The 12,442-nt window shown below is 37.9% G+C and overlaps 1 protein-coding gene across 1 annotated transcript; it reads right to left on the reverse strand.

Annotated features, from left to right (window-relative positions):
- Positions 1–1,540: 1,540 nt before the first annotated feature.
- On the reverse strand, positions 1,541–9,172 carry LOC134980769 (vomeronasal type-2 receptor 26-like). The gene is made up of 4 exons (XM_063947726.1): positions 8,918–9,172; positions 8,576–8,797; positions 8,030–8,153; positions 1,541–2,454 (listed from the first exon to the last, which is right to left on the reverse strand). Exons 1-4 carry the CDS (start codon positions 9,170–9,172, stop codon positions 1,541–1,543), a joined length of 1,515 nt encoding a protein of 504 aa, XP_063803796.1.
- Positions 9,173–12,442: the final 3,270 nt, after the last annotated feature.

The following is a 12,442-nucleotide window of genomic DNA, read 5'->3' on the forward strand; positions in this document are numbered from 1 at the left end:
TGCTATACTGTATGTGCACAGCTGCCGTATAATAATTATAACAACAACCACAAGTCCCTTACAGTGTTGTTGTGTTGTACTGCATCAGTCCAGTGGTAGTGTCCTGTCTCATCAGTCATTCCAGTCATTCCTGTGCCGCATATTGTCTCATATAACTCCCAAAACATAATGGAGAACAACAATTTTGAGGATAAAATAGGGAAAGATCAAGAAGAACCACTTCCTCTTAGTGCTGAAGCACTAGGAGGAAGCTCCTAGCTGGAATTATATTTCATTCAAATGAGTTTGCACAATTTTACTCTACTGAGTAAAATAACTTTGATTAGGCAATGCCTTTTCAATGGGTGCTGAAAACTGATGTGCATTATATATAAAAATTTAATTGAACCTCACTCATCTTCCTTGATTTCAAGCAATAACAATTGCAGGAAACCAGTGAGATTATTTTTGGTGATCTCCATGGTGGTTTTGTAAGTCACTCCTCAACAATGTCAAAATTAATATCTGTGATTGTGAGATGCTTACTTTTTATTTTGAGGTTCTAAAGAGTTACATTTACAGTATATGGTGATTAAGTATATTTTTAATGAGGATGTGATGTATAGCATGTCCTCTACACTCCTTAGAAATCCTTTTTTTTCTCCTTTTTATTATATTTGCAAATTACAAGTGTCATGTAAATCTTTCAAGACTACAGAAAGAGAATTGATAAAATTGAATAGCCTATAGCTGGGGTTCTCAACCATGATCCTCAAGTACCCCCAACATGGGATGTTTTGATGATTTTACTAATCATAGGTAAGTTACTCTATTTTGTTGGATCTGTAGTTACTGTTTCCACATCAAAAATCCTGAAAACGTGACCTCATACTCTGGGGATGACACCCCGGGCGGTCCCGGAGATGCGGACTGTCCATGGGAATGAGTGTGAGTGCAGTGCCTGCTCCTACACAGTCACAGGAGCCGGGGACTGCATGTAATGTCACAGTGCAGCACCCGGCTCCTGACACTGAAGAAAAGTCTGCACTTTGGTGACACCAGGCTACACCCCCCCCCCCCCTCCCCTGCACACCCATTGTGACACCAATGATCAGGTGCTCCCACTTGACAGTGGTCTATTAGGTTTGCAGGCTTACTGAATATTAACTAACTTTGCTAGCAGAGAGTATGTTAGGTCTTTAATATTGTCTTTACAATAATATATGGTAACATTGAATGTTTTGCATCCAGTACTAATAGGCAGTTTGTCCTAATCTTCGTGATTTAGAGTTTTTCAGACATCACACAATGTGAGTAGTTGGGGGTTTCTCTCTCCAAGCCACTGGACAGTAAATCATTTTGGGGGGAAAAATGAGTAGGATAGTAATTTTTCCCTTAAAAATTTATATATAATTATAATAGAAATGCAATGGTACAGTAAGAAAATAAATATTTGCTGTCTTGTAATGATGGGATGGTTTTATAAATGAATCTAGGTCAGACATAGTTGGATGACAAACACAGAGATTTAACTAGAAATATATTTTATTTAAGTTTTTACCTACACATAATTTGTCATATGAGATTTAAGTACATTAGCTTTATTATTGAGTTCAGGTTTGAACAGTATAATATAACATTTAGGAATAAATATAAATCCCAGTAATCCAGAACTAGAAGCAATGATAGCAAATATCTCCACTGCCACAGCATATTTACGCTTGCTGCTCAGATAACATGGAATAAATGAGATCCATACACTGCAAAATACCAGCATACTGAAAGTAATAAATTTGGCCTCATTGAATATATCAGGTAAATCCCTAGCTAAGAAAGCAATCATAAAACTGACTATGGCCAGGAATCCCATATATCCGAGAACACAATACAATCCAGCAATGGAACCCTCATTGCATTCTGCTAATATCTTCCCAACTTCATCCTCCATGTTATAGTTTGGGAACGGGGGAAATGTTGCCAACCATACAGAACATATTACAATCTGAAACAATGTACAAAGAAGTACAATATAATTAGGCAATTTGGATCCAATCAGGTGATTTAATTTGCTTTCAGGTCTGGTGACATTGAAGGCAATGATGACAGTAATGGTTTTGGCCAAGATGGAGGAGATGGCTATTGAGAATATGATTCCAAAAAACATTTGCCTGAGAAGACAAGTCACTTGCACAGGATGTCCAATAAATATTAGTGTGCTGAGGAAACACAACTTTAGAGATACAAGAAGTATGTAGCTGAGATCTTGGTTATTAGCTTTTACTACTGGTGTGTTTTTGTATTTAATAAAAGCTATCATGACTAAGCAATTAAACAGAAATAGTATAACTGATACAAGAGCCAAAGACTTTCCAAGTGGTTCTTCATAAGATAAATAAACTATGATCTTAGGGATGCACATGTTTTTTAGTTCATTAGGCCATTCATTTTCTGAGCATTTGAAACATGTATCCATATCTAAAATTGAAAGTAATATTATTATTATTATTATTATTATTGTTATTACTATTATTATTACTGATATTACAATATAGCTACCTGGGGTGAATTCAATTAGCCCAGATAAGTTTTCAGGTGCAAAAAAATGATTGTTTTGTATTTTTTGCTTCAGGTAATTCAATTAGAGCCATTTTTTTTGCACCAAAAAAAAACGATCTGTTTTCAGGCAAAAACACATAGAATCTGTGTTTTCACTGACTAAGAGTTATTACTGGCCGATTCACCAAAACTGGGATTTTTTTTTTTTTTTTTTGCAGCTTTGATATTGAATAAAAGTATAGCACTGGGGGTCAATTAGACTTTTTTTTTAAAACAAAATCTGATTATTAGTGGGGCAAAAAAGTAAACTGTAATTTTAAGAATGCATTGCATTAGACATATCTGTTTAAATAACCAATAATAATTAACATACATTGACTCTAAAAAAAATACTCATTCTTTTTGTCATTTCTCACATTTCCAGTAAAAAATTGTCCAACATGTATCATCATAAAAAGAAACAAAAACAAAGAAAACTTCATGCAATATAATGGGCATGTATTCATTCTATTAGGTCTTGATATAACACTTAAGGGGTGATTTATCAAAGATTGGAGAGAAATAAAATGGAAAGAGATAAGGTGCCAACCAATTACCTCCTAACTTGTATTTTACAGGCTGTGTTGAAAAAATGAGTTAGGAGCTGATTAGTTGGTACTTTATCTCTCTCCAAGCTTTGATAAATCTCCCTCTTAATAACTAGGGTATAGTGGGTATGTGGTAGAGATGTGCGGCTGACATTTTTCGAGTTTTGTGTTTTGGTTTTGGATCTGGATCTCTGTTCGTGTTTTGGATCTGGATTGGTTTTGCCAAAACCACCCTTTCGGGTTTTGGTTTTAGAACTGGATTTAAAAATAATTAAATAAATAATAATAATAATAATAGCTAAAATGACAGAATTAGGGGGTATGTTTGATCGTACAGTACTATTGCCCTCAATAACATTTATTTCCATTAATTTACAGTCTATTCTGATCACCTCACAATATTGTTTTTAGGCTAAAAGGTTGCACCGAGGCCGCTGGATGACTAAGCTAAGCAACACAAATGGGCAGCACAAATACCTGGCCCATCTAGGAGTGGCACTGCAGTGGCAGACAGGATGGCAGTTTTAAAAACTAGGCCCTAAAGAGCACATAATGCAAAGAAGAAAAAGAGGTGCAATGAGGTAGCTGGATGACTAAGCTAAGCAACCCAAGTGGGCGTCACAAACACCTGGCCCATCTAGGAGTGGCACTGCAGTGTCAGATAGGATGGCATTTTTTAAAACTAGGCCCCAAAGAGCACATAATGCAAAGAAGAAAAAGAGGTGCAATGAGTTAGCTGTATGACTAAGCTAAGTGACCCAAGTGGGCGTCACAAACACCTGGCCCATCTAGGAGTGGCACTGCAGTGGCAGACAGGATGGCAGTTTTAAAAACTAGGCCCTAAAGAGCACATCATGCAAAGAAAAAAAAGAGGTGCAAGATGGGAATTGTCCTTGGGCCCACCCTTATGTTGTTTAAACAGGACATGCACAGTTTAATACACCCACTATTTCAGCAACAGGTGGTCCCCTTGTGAAAAGTTTGCCAAGTTCTCCGAATTATAGCTAGCTGCACACATACCACCTCCTTCTTTGATGACTTTTCACATTATGAGAAGAGGCAAGAGGAAGAGGACAGTGTCAAGAAGGTGATTAAAAATTAGAGAGGCATACGCAATCAGGAACAACACACAGGCTTTCATCTCCAGTCCTATATTGGTGTGGAACGGAATGGACTTCAACCAAGCAAATATATAAATGCCAAATTACTGGACAAACTGAAAAACTAGGGGCCAAAGCCTTTGAATTTGTACCCCCTTCTCCATTTTGAGGGATTAAAAAGATAACCTCAGATTTAATGCTGTGATGCAAATAAACTGGTGTTTACCACAGGATTAAGATTGGATATTTTCCCCTCCACGGAGTCTGGAGGCTTATTTTGTGAAAATCTCCTGGGTTTCTTTTTTTCCATTTTTTATTGCATTTTTATTTACATATTTTGTGGCAGATGCCTTATTTTTGTTTTTTACAGCTCCCAGTTACATGCATGTGAGAATACCTATGTGTCCCAGTTACATGCATGTGAGCATACCTGTATGTCTTGTTTATTTTATTCATATTTTATTTTTAAATTAAGCAGCCCCTTAGATGTTTTAGCAGCTCCTCGTGAGCCCCCACAGCAGCCCCAGATCGTGCAAGTTAAGTTTGGTTGGGTTCGGTACAGCACTAATCAGGACTGTGCAGTGATTTTTTTGTTATTCAGCCCCTGCCTTAGTTGAGCTTACCATTCTACAGTTGAAACTCATTTCATACTATTGGTAGGACTGTGGGAGGAAGCAATGCTAACCTCTGTGGAAACAGCATGCCTCAGCCTTGAAAGCCAGACATCTTCCTGACTGTAAACCACCATGAAACTCCATACTGGGCCTTATTCAGTAACTGTTTGTTCCTCACAGGATCTCCTGGCCCATCTAGTGCTGCAGTGCAATGGAAAGCTGATGCAATGCAAGATCACTAAAACTCTGTTCTTCTAACATCGCAAGGTCTTGCGATGACTCTATACAGCCCTTAAATTGCACAATTATTAAGTAGAAAACATTTACAAAATAAAGAAAAAGAACAATGTACAACAAATGCACATCTTGTAAATAATCCCAAAATATGAAATATCAATAATAAATCAAAATTAAGGTTGACTAATTGGAGCCATACATTTGATTCCCTAACATGAAATAATTGAGAAGAACCTCTCTCTAATTCTGAGTACACAGTGCACAGTGAAGATGTAAATGAGCGGGTTCAGACAGGGCACCCCTGGAATTATATGGCAGACATATAGACATAGGTGTGTTTGGAAAATATAGTTTTCTCCAGCAGTTGCGCTGGATTATGATTCTGAGCCTGATGTTATCTATGTTTTGTGAGTAAGGCATCTAGTGGCGGTGATCGCATGTGTTGATATGTTCCTATTTATATCTATAGTAAATATTTTTAATCTGAGTGATAACTTAATTAGTCGGTTTCGGTTCGTGTTCGTCACTTCCAGTCACGGGTCTTATAAACTTTAGCTGTGAGACAGTAGTGGATGTGCAGCCTCGGTACACCATGAGATTCTCCGGACTTAGTACGTTGTTTGCGATTGGACTTGCTAGTGTGTACATTTAATTTATTTTATTTAATGTAATTTACTTATGTTTATTACACAGAGATTGTAAAGCTAGTGCTGTAATATATTGTTCATCGGAAGGCTGAACTGGAATTTGTTTCTTTGGATGCCTAGGTAATCTCCTTCACTCTGCTCTTTCAATATTTGTATCTTGATGACCTGAGTGCTTACACCATGTTTGTTTTTAATAACAGCGCTTGAAGAGCTCTTTGTTGGTAGGACCAATTGTGAATTATCGTGATGTTTCACCTGAATTTGTAACTATGAATTATTTAGGTAAACATAGTATGTTTTGTCACGGTGGTGGTGTCTTTTTAAGTACTATAATACCCTCTGGCTGAGGCACATGTATGCTGTTCTAACACTTGCATCTCGTTATACTTTTAGAGTTAATAGTATGATGGTTTAATACTTCTATGCATGCCTGTGGGGTTGTGGGTATGAATTGCTAGATCTATTGAATTTTTAATATTACCACCATGGGGCCTGGGAGACTGAGTCAATCTTGTTTTCTTTTCCCCTAGATGTACACATTTTCTGATACATATGTACTGTGATTTGTATGGCCCTTTCTTGAAAAGAGTTCCATGTTGGAACCGAAATGCCAGATGAATATGGGGCTACAATTTTTCCCAATAAATTATGAGAATCTACTTGAGGACTGATTATTTGTGAGAGTGCTCCGTCCACGCTTGTGGAACTTCATATATATATATATATATATATATACAGAGAGAGAGAGAGAGAGAGAGAGAGAGAGAGAGAGAGAATGTATCGTTTTTCTACTGGTTACTGGTCTATAAAGAAAGATATATAGCTATTACTTGTACTGGTTGGGGGGCTTTACTCTAATGCACTTTGTTCATGTGCATCTATAAACCCTGTGAACCATGCAGTGTGTGGCAATGTTTCATAGGAGTGCTATAAACTGTTGTGTGTTTGTGCTGCTTCTTTGTTGCTTAGTAACCAGCCAGCTCGGTGCAGCCAGAGGCCAATAATGTTGAAAACAATATTGTGAGCTGTGAGGTGGTTAACATTGACTGGAAATGACTGGCAATCAATGTTATTGAGGGTAATAATACTCTAGGAACAAAAAACAAAGACCCAAATTATGTGATTTTAGCTTTTTTTTGTCAATTTTTGGAAAAAAAAAGCAAATCCAAATTCTAAGCTAGTCATGGCAGTTTGGCAAATCCAAATCCAAAGCTGGATGATGAATCAGAGCCAAATCCAAATTCAGCAAAAATGGTCCAGCGTACATATCTAGTACATAGGTATGCTTTAACTAACACTGATATGCTGCTTGGTGGCACAGTAGTCAGCATTCTTTTTTTCTATACTGTGGACATGGGTGTGATCCCATCTTGGACATTTTATGTAGCATGTATGCTTACTGTATGTACAGTATACATACTACTCATGTTTACATAAGGTTTTCCCCAGATGCTCTGGTCTTTCCCCAAAAAATCTAAGTTAATTAGGGCTAGATGCATCATCGCTTGTAGGGCGGGATTCAAATCTTTTTTTGCCCCCGATCTCCCGTCTAAAGTGACGGGAGATTGCGGGGCGATATTCTATGGACCCCTGTTATTGTGCTGATCGCGCCCATAAGAGATGGGTTTAGCCGCGTAAAGCGGCTAAACCTGACTAAAGTCATGGGCGCGATCGTGAAAAGTCCTGTTTGGGAGTCCAAACTAGTCACTTTTTGTGCATCTCAGCTCACCACCCCAGGGGGTGGCGAGCTGAAATGCTGATATCGCACCCATCGGCAGCAACATTTGAATACTGCCGGCGGGTGCAATGGGGACAGGAGGGAAAATGCAAGATTTGAATCCCGCCAGTTGAGTGATAATATGTGGAGAGAGAAAGCACCAGGTAGTCAACTGCTAACTGTCAGTTTTCAAACACAGCCTGTAACACGGCAGTTAGGAGCTGATTGGCTGGTACTTTTTCTCTCTCATTTTATCGCTCTCCAAGCGATGATGCATTATCTTTGAAGAAATGAACCTGTTGCTGTGGATGACAGTATAGATCAGGCCTGGCCAAGTTGTGGCTCACCAGATGTTGTGAAACTACACATCCCAGCATGCCCTGTCACAATTTTAGCATTCCCTAATAGCAAAACTGTGGCAAGGCATGATGGGACTTGTAGTTTTACAACAGCTGGAGAGCCACAAGTTGGCCAGGCCTGGTATAGATCATACACTAAATTGGTACTAGAATGTTATAAATGATTATTCTCTGTAACCCACTTTTTAATATTTTGGTGACATATAGATCTAGGAGAGCATGAATAATGTTACCTGTATGGTTGGAAATCTCACCATCTGGGCAGGGAACACAATCATAACAGCAGGATGACAGTGACTCTCGAGGTGATTTTCTGGTGCCAGAGAGACAAATTTCACTACAAGCTGAGCCTGGAGTCTGTGTTATTAAAATATATTATTTAGTTCACCTTCTAAAAAAAATTGTAAAATAATGTTAAATAATTAACCTTTTTATAAGAACATGCAAAAGCTCATTTTGTAATGTCATGTTTCTACAGTACTTCTGCAGAAATACTGTATACCAATTTAGGAAGCTGGATTTCATGTTAAGATGGCAAATAGCTGTGAACCACTATGACTTCTGCAGTTGCATGGGTGCAACAATAAGCACCCTGATTTAACGATTACCACAACCCTTGCAATGTCTCCAGTTCCACTACAACCTGCAACCACTAGACAGTGTGTGCCACATGAGGGATTATACTGATGTATATTTTCTTAACTAATGCACTTTGGTAGCTATCAGATACTGTACCTTCTATATGACCTTAAATTACTTAAACATTGAGTGACAACCACCTGATTGAAACGTGGGCTCCATCTGATTTCTGTTTCATTTAACATCAGCTGATGAGGGGATCTTGGCTTATATTGTCCAATTTTGATGGAATATAGGGTTTCATTCGGATGCACAATCCAGTTCAAAATGTCAAAATCTGAATGTAAATCTCCAGACTCATCAAATTGCACCTCAATTCCTGCACTGTTTGTAAAATGGACAGTCTTCAAGTATTTATAGATCTAGCAAAAGAGCAAAACAAATGTTGAGTCACCTTATTATGACCACCAGCTAATGGCCAGAGTAACCGCTTCGGAGCCCCATGCGCAACAGGGTTTGCTAAACTCTCTTTTTAGACACACATCTGGCACCCCCAGGTTCTCTTTGACAGTAAGCTGCTCCACTGTATCATGTAGGTCGGCCTTCATCCATCTTTGTAGCCAACATTCACCTCTGACATCAGTAGCACATGGTGCTCCACAGCTGCCCCATTGGTTATTCACTATAGTGCCATTTGTCCAGTCACGATACACCTTCACCACAGCAGCATGTGAACAGTTCACAAACTGCACTGTTTTAGAAATACTGCCACCCTTAGCCTGAAAGCTGATAATCATCCCTGATGTAAAACACAGAAAAAGATAAATATATATATATATAAATATAAACTACATACACATATATATATATACATATATATGAGTGCGCTGTCAGCGGCAGCCTGTACAGGGATGGTTAGTCCCTAAAAAGATGTGAATCAAAAGAAAAAGAATGAACTGGCGCCAGCTGGATTTCAAATAATGAACGGATATAGATTTTCAATAAAAGATTAATTCATGAATTTATTACAATATAGACTAAAATTAATAGATACATAAAAAGATGGTTAGTCTTCAAAAAATATATAAAAAATTGAGAGTTTCTCAATAAGTTAAATTCGACCACTTTGCAAATTAAAACAAATAATATTTGCTACTGGCTAGGACTCCTTTCTCCGAGCAGTCCTCAAATGATTTTTAAGTGTAGTTATTACCCATTATCTCTGGAATGGTCCCCTTGGGTCTCAATTGCCAGCGGAGAGCCAATAGCATCAGGGGTATGTGCAAGGTTTCCAGATAAACAACACTTATGAGGATCCTGTGGGAGTATGGAAGTCCAATTATTGCCGGATTGAATGGGAATGGCATATGCTCCTGAGGAAGCTGGCAGCCACTAAGACCAGCGAAACGCGTTGAGCCTTTACCCCTGGCCACAGGCACTGCACCTTCTGCCATTCCCATTCAATCCAGCAATAATTGGACTTCCATACTCCCACAGGATCCTCATAAGTGTTGTTCATCTGGAAACCTTGGACATACCCCTTATGCTATTGGATCTCCGCTGGCAATTGAGACCCAAGGGGACCATTCCAGAGATAATGGGTAATATCTACACTTAAAAATCATTTGAGGACTGCTCGGAGAAAAGAGCCCTTGCCAGAAGCAAATGCTATGTGTTTTAATTGGGACATAAGTGGTCGAATTTAACTTATTGAGAGACTCTCAATTTTTTATATATTTTTTTAAAGATTAACCATCTTTTTATGTATCTATTAATTTTAGTCTATATTGTAATAAATTCATGAATTAATCTTTTATTGAAAATCTATATCCGTTCATTATTTGAAATCCAGCTGGCGCCAATTCATTCTTTTTCTTTTGATAATCATCCCTTTTTGCACTATGATAAATCTCCCCATTTACCCATGACAGCAATGAGTGATATGTCTGCAAACGGCCTATCGCACAACCTACCCACCAAGCCAGTGCATGACACAATGTATTTTATGGGCTACTCGATGCCGACATCAAATGTAGGAGGTGGTCATAATAATGTGACTCGCATATATAGTTACATAGTTACATAGTTAAATAGTTGTTGAGGTTGAAAAAAGACAAATGTCCATCGAATTTAACCTGTAGTAACAATTTTTTTTTATTTTTTTTTAATCTTAATTAAATGCTGTATCCTTGGATATGTTTTTCCGTTAGGAATTCATCTAATCCATTTTTAAACTTATTGATAGAGTCCACCATTACTACCTTCTCTGGCACAGAATTCCAAATCTTTACTGTTTTTACTTTGAAGAACCCTTTCCTCCGTTGTGTATGGGTTTTTTTTTCTTCTAACCTCAGGGGGTGTCCTGTGTAGTGTTTTTTTGATGAACAAACCATTTGATAAATCCTTGCATTGTCCCTTAATGTATTTAAAATATTAATAATGTCTCCACTGAATCGCCTCTATTCCAGTGTAAACAAATCTAAATTTTAAGTCTTTCCTCATAATCCAGTGCCTCTAACCCCTTAACCAGTTTTGTGGCTGGACTCTGAACCTTTTCGAGTTCCAAGATATCTTTTTTATAGTGAGGTTCCCAGAACTGTACACAATATTCCAGGTGTGGCCGCACTAATGATTTATACAGTGGCAGGATTACACTCTCATCCCTTGTCTCCATTCCCCGTTTTATGCATGCTAACACTTTACTTGCTTTTGTTGCTGCATTTTGACATTGCGTACTGCTACCAAGTTTATTGTCAATGAACACTCCCAAATCTTTTTCAACTACTGTTATCCCTACATTTTCCCCATTTAGTTTATAGGCTGCCTGGTTGTTCTTAGTCCCAAAGTGCATAACTTTACATTTGTCTGTATTGAACCTCATTCTCCATTTATCCGCCCAGACCTCAAGTCTAGATAAGTCATTCTGTAGAGACTCAACATCCTTGTCTGAATTAATTACTCTACATAGATTAGTATCATCTGCGAAAATTGAAACTGTGCTTTCCAGTCCCTCTCCTAGGTCATTAATGAATATGTTAAACAACAATGGTCCGAGTACTTAACCCTGTGGAATTCCACTGAGCACTGAAGCCCATTCAGAGTACATCCCATTAATCCCCACTCGCTGCTCCCTATTGAACAGCCAATTATTCACCCAAGTACAAATAGTATCCCTACCCCTTAATTTGAGAATTAGTGTCTTATGTGGATTTTTGTCAAATGCCTTAGCAAAGTCCAAAAAGATCATGTCCACTGCATGACCCTGATCAATATTATCGCTCACTTTCTCGTAGAAGCTTATTAAGTTAGTTTGACAGGATCTGTCCTTCACAAAACCATGCTGATTCCTAGTAATAACCTTGGAGGTATCCAAGTACTCAAGTATGCTGTCCCTTCAGATACCTTCTATTAATTTCCCCACTATAGATGTCAAACTTACCAGTTTGTAGTTACCGGGGTGAGTTTTACTCCCCTATTTAAATATTGGGACAACCTCTGCTATACGCCAATCCTTTGGTATCGTTCCTGATCTAATTGACTCTCTGAAAATCAAATATAGGGGTCTCGATATCTCTATGTTAAGTTCCATAAGAATCCTGCGGTGGAGTCTGTATGGACCAGGAGATTTATTTATTTTAATTTTACTTTTTCTCTACTGGACTACTTCCTCATTTAACCAAGTACCTAGCATGGGGTCATTGTCATAGCTAATCTTATGCTCTACTCTCGTCAACCTGTCCTTATTCGTGAATACTGATGAAAAAAATTATTTTAAAAATCCACTTTATTCCTATCCTCAGTAATCAAGACATTCAACTCACCCTTTAAAGACCCAATATTCTCCCTTTTTAACCTTTTTCTGTTTATGTACTTAAAGAACTTTTGGGGGTTTGTTATACTCTCTTTTGCGATTTGTTTTTCGTTTTCTGTTTTTGCTGCTCTGATTTCTTTTTTGCATTTTTTGTTACATTCCTTGTAGAACTGGAATGATTCCACCATTCTGTCAGACTTAAATGCTTTGAAAGCATGCCTTTTTTATCCATTCGTTCCTTGACCCTCTTATTAAG

The sequence above is a fragment of the Pseudophryne corroboree genome, chromosome 12 (assembly GCF_028390025.1).
Source record: "Pseudophryne corroboree isolate aPseCor3 chromosome 12, aPseCor3.hap2, whole genome shotgun sequence".
Taxonomy (NCBI): domain Eukaryota; kingdom Metazoa; phylum Chordata; class Amphibia; order Anura; family Myobatrachidae; genus Pseudophryne; species Pseudophryne corroboree.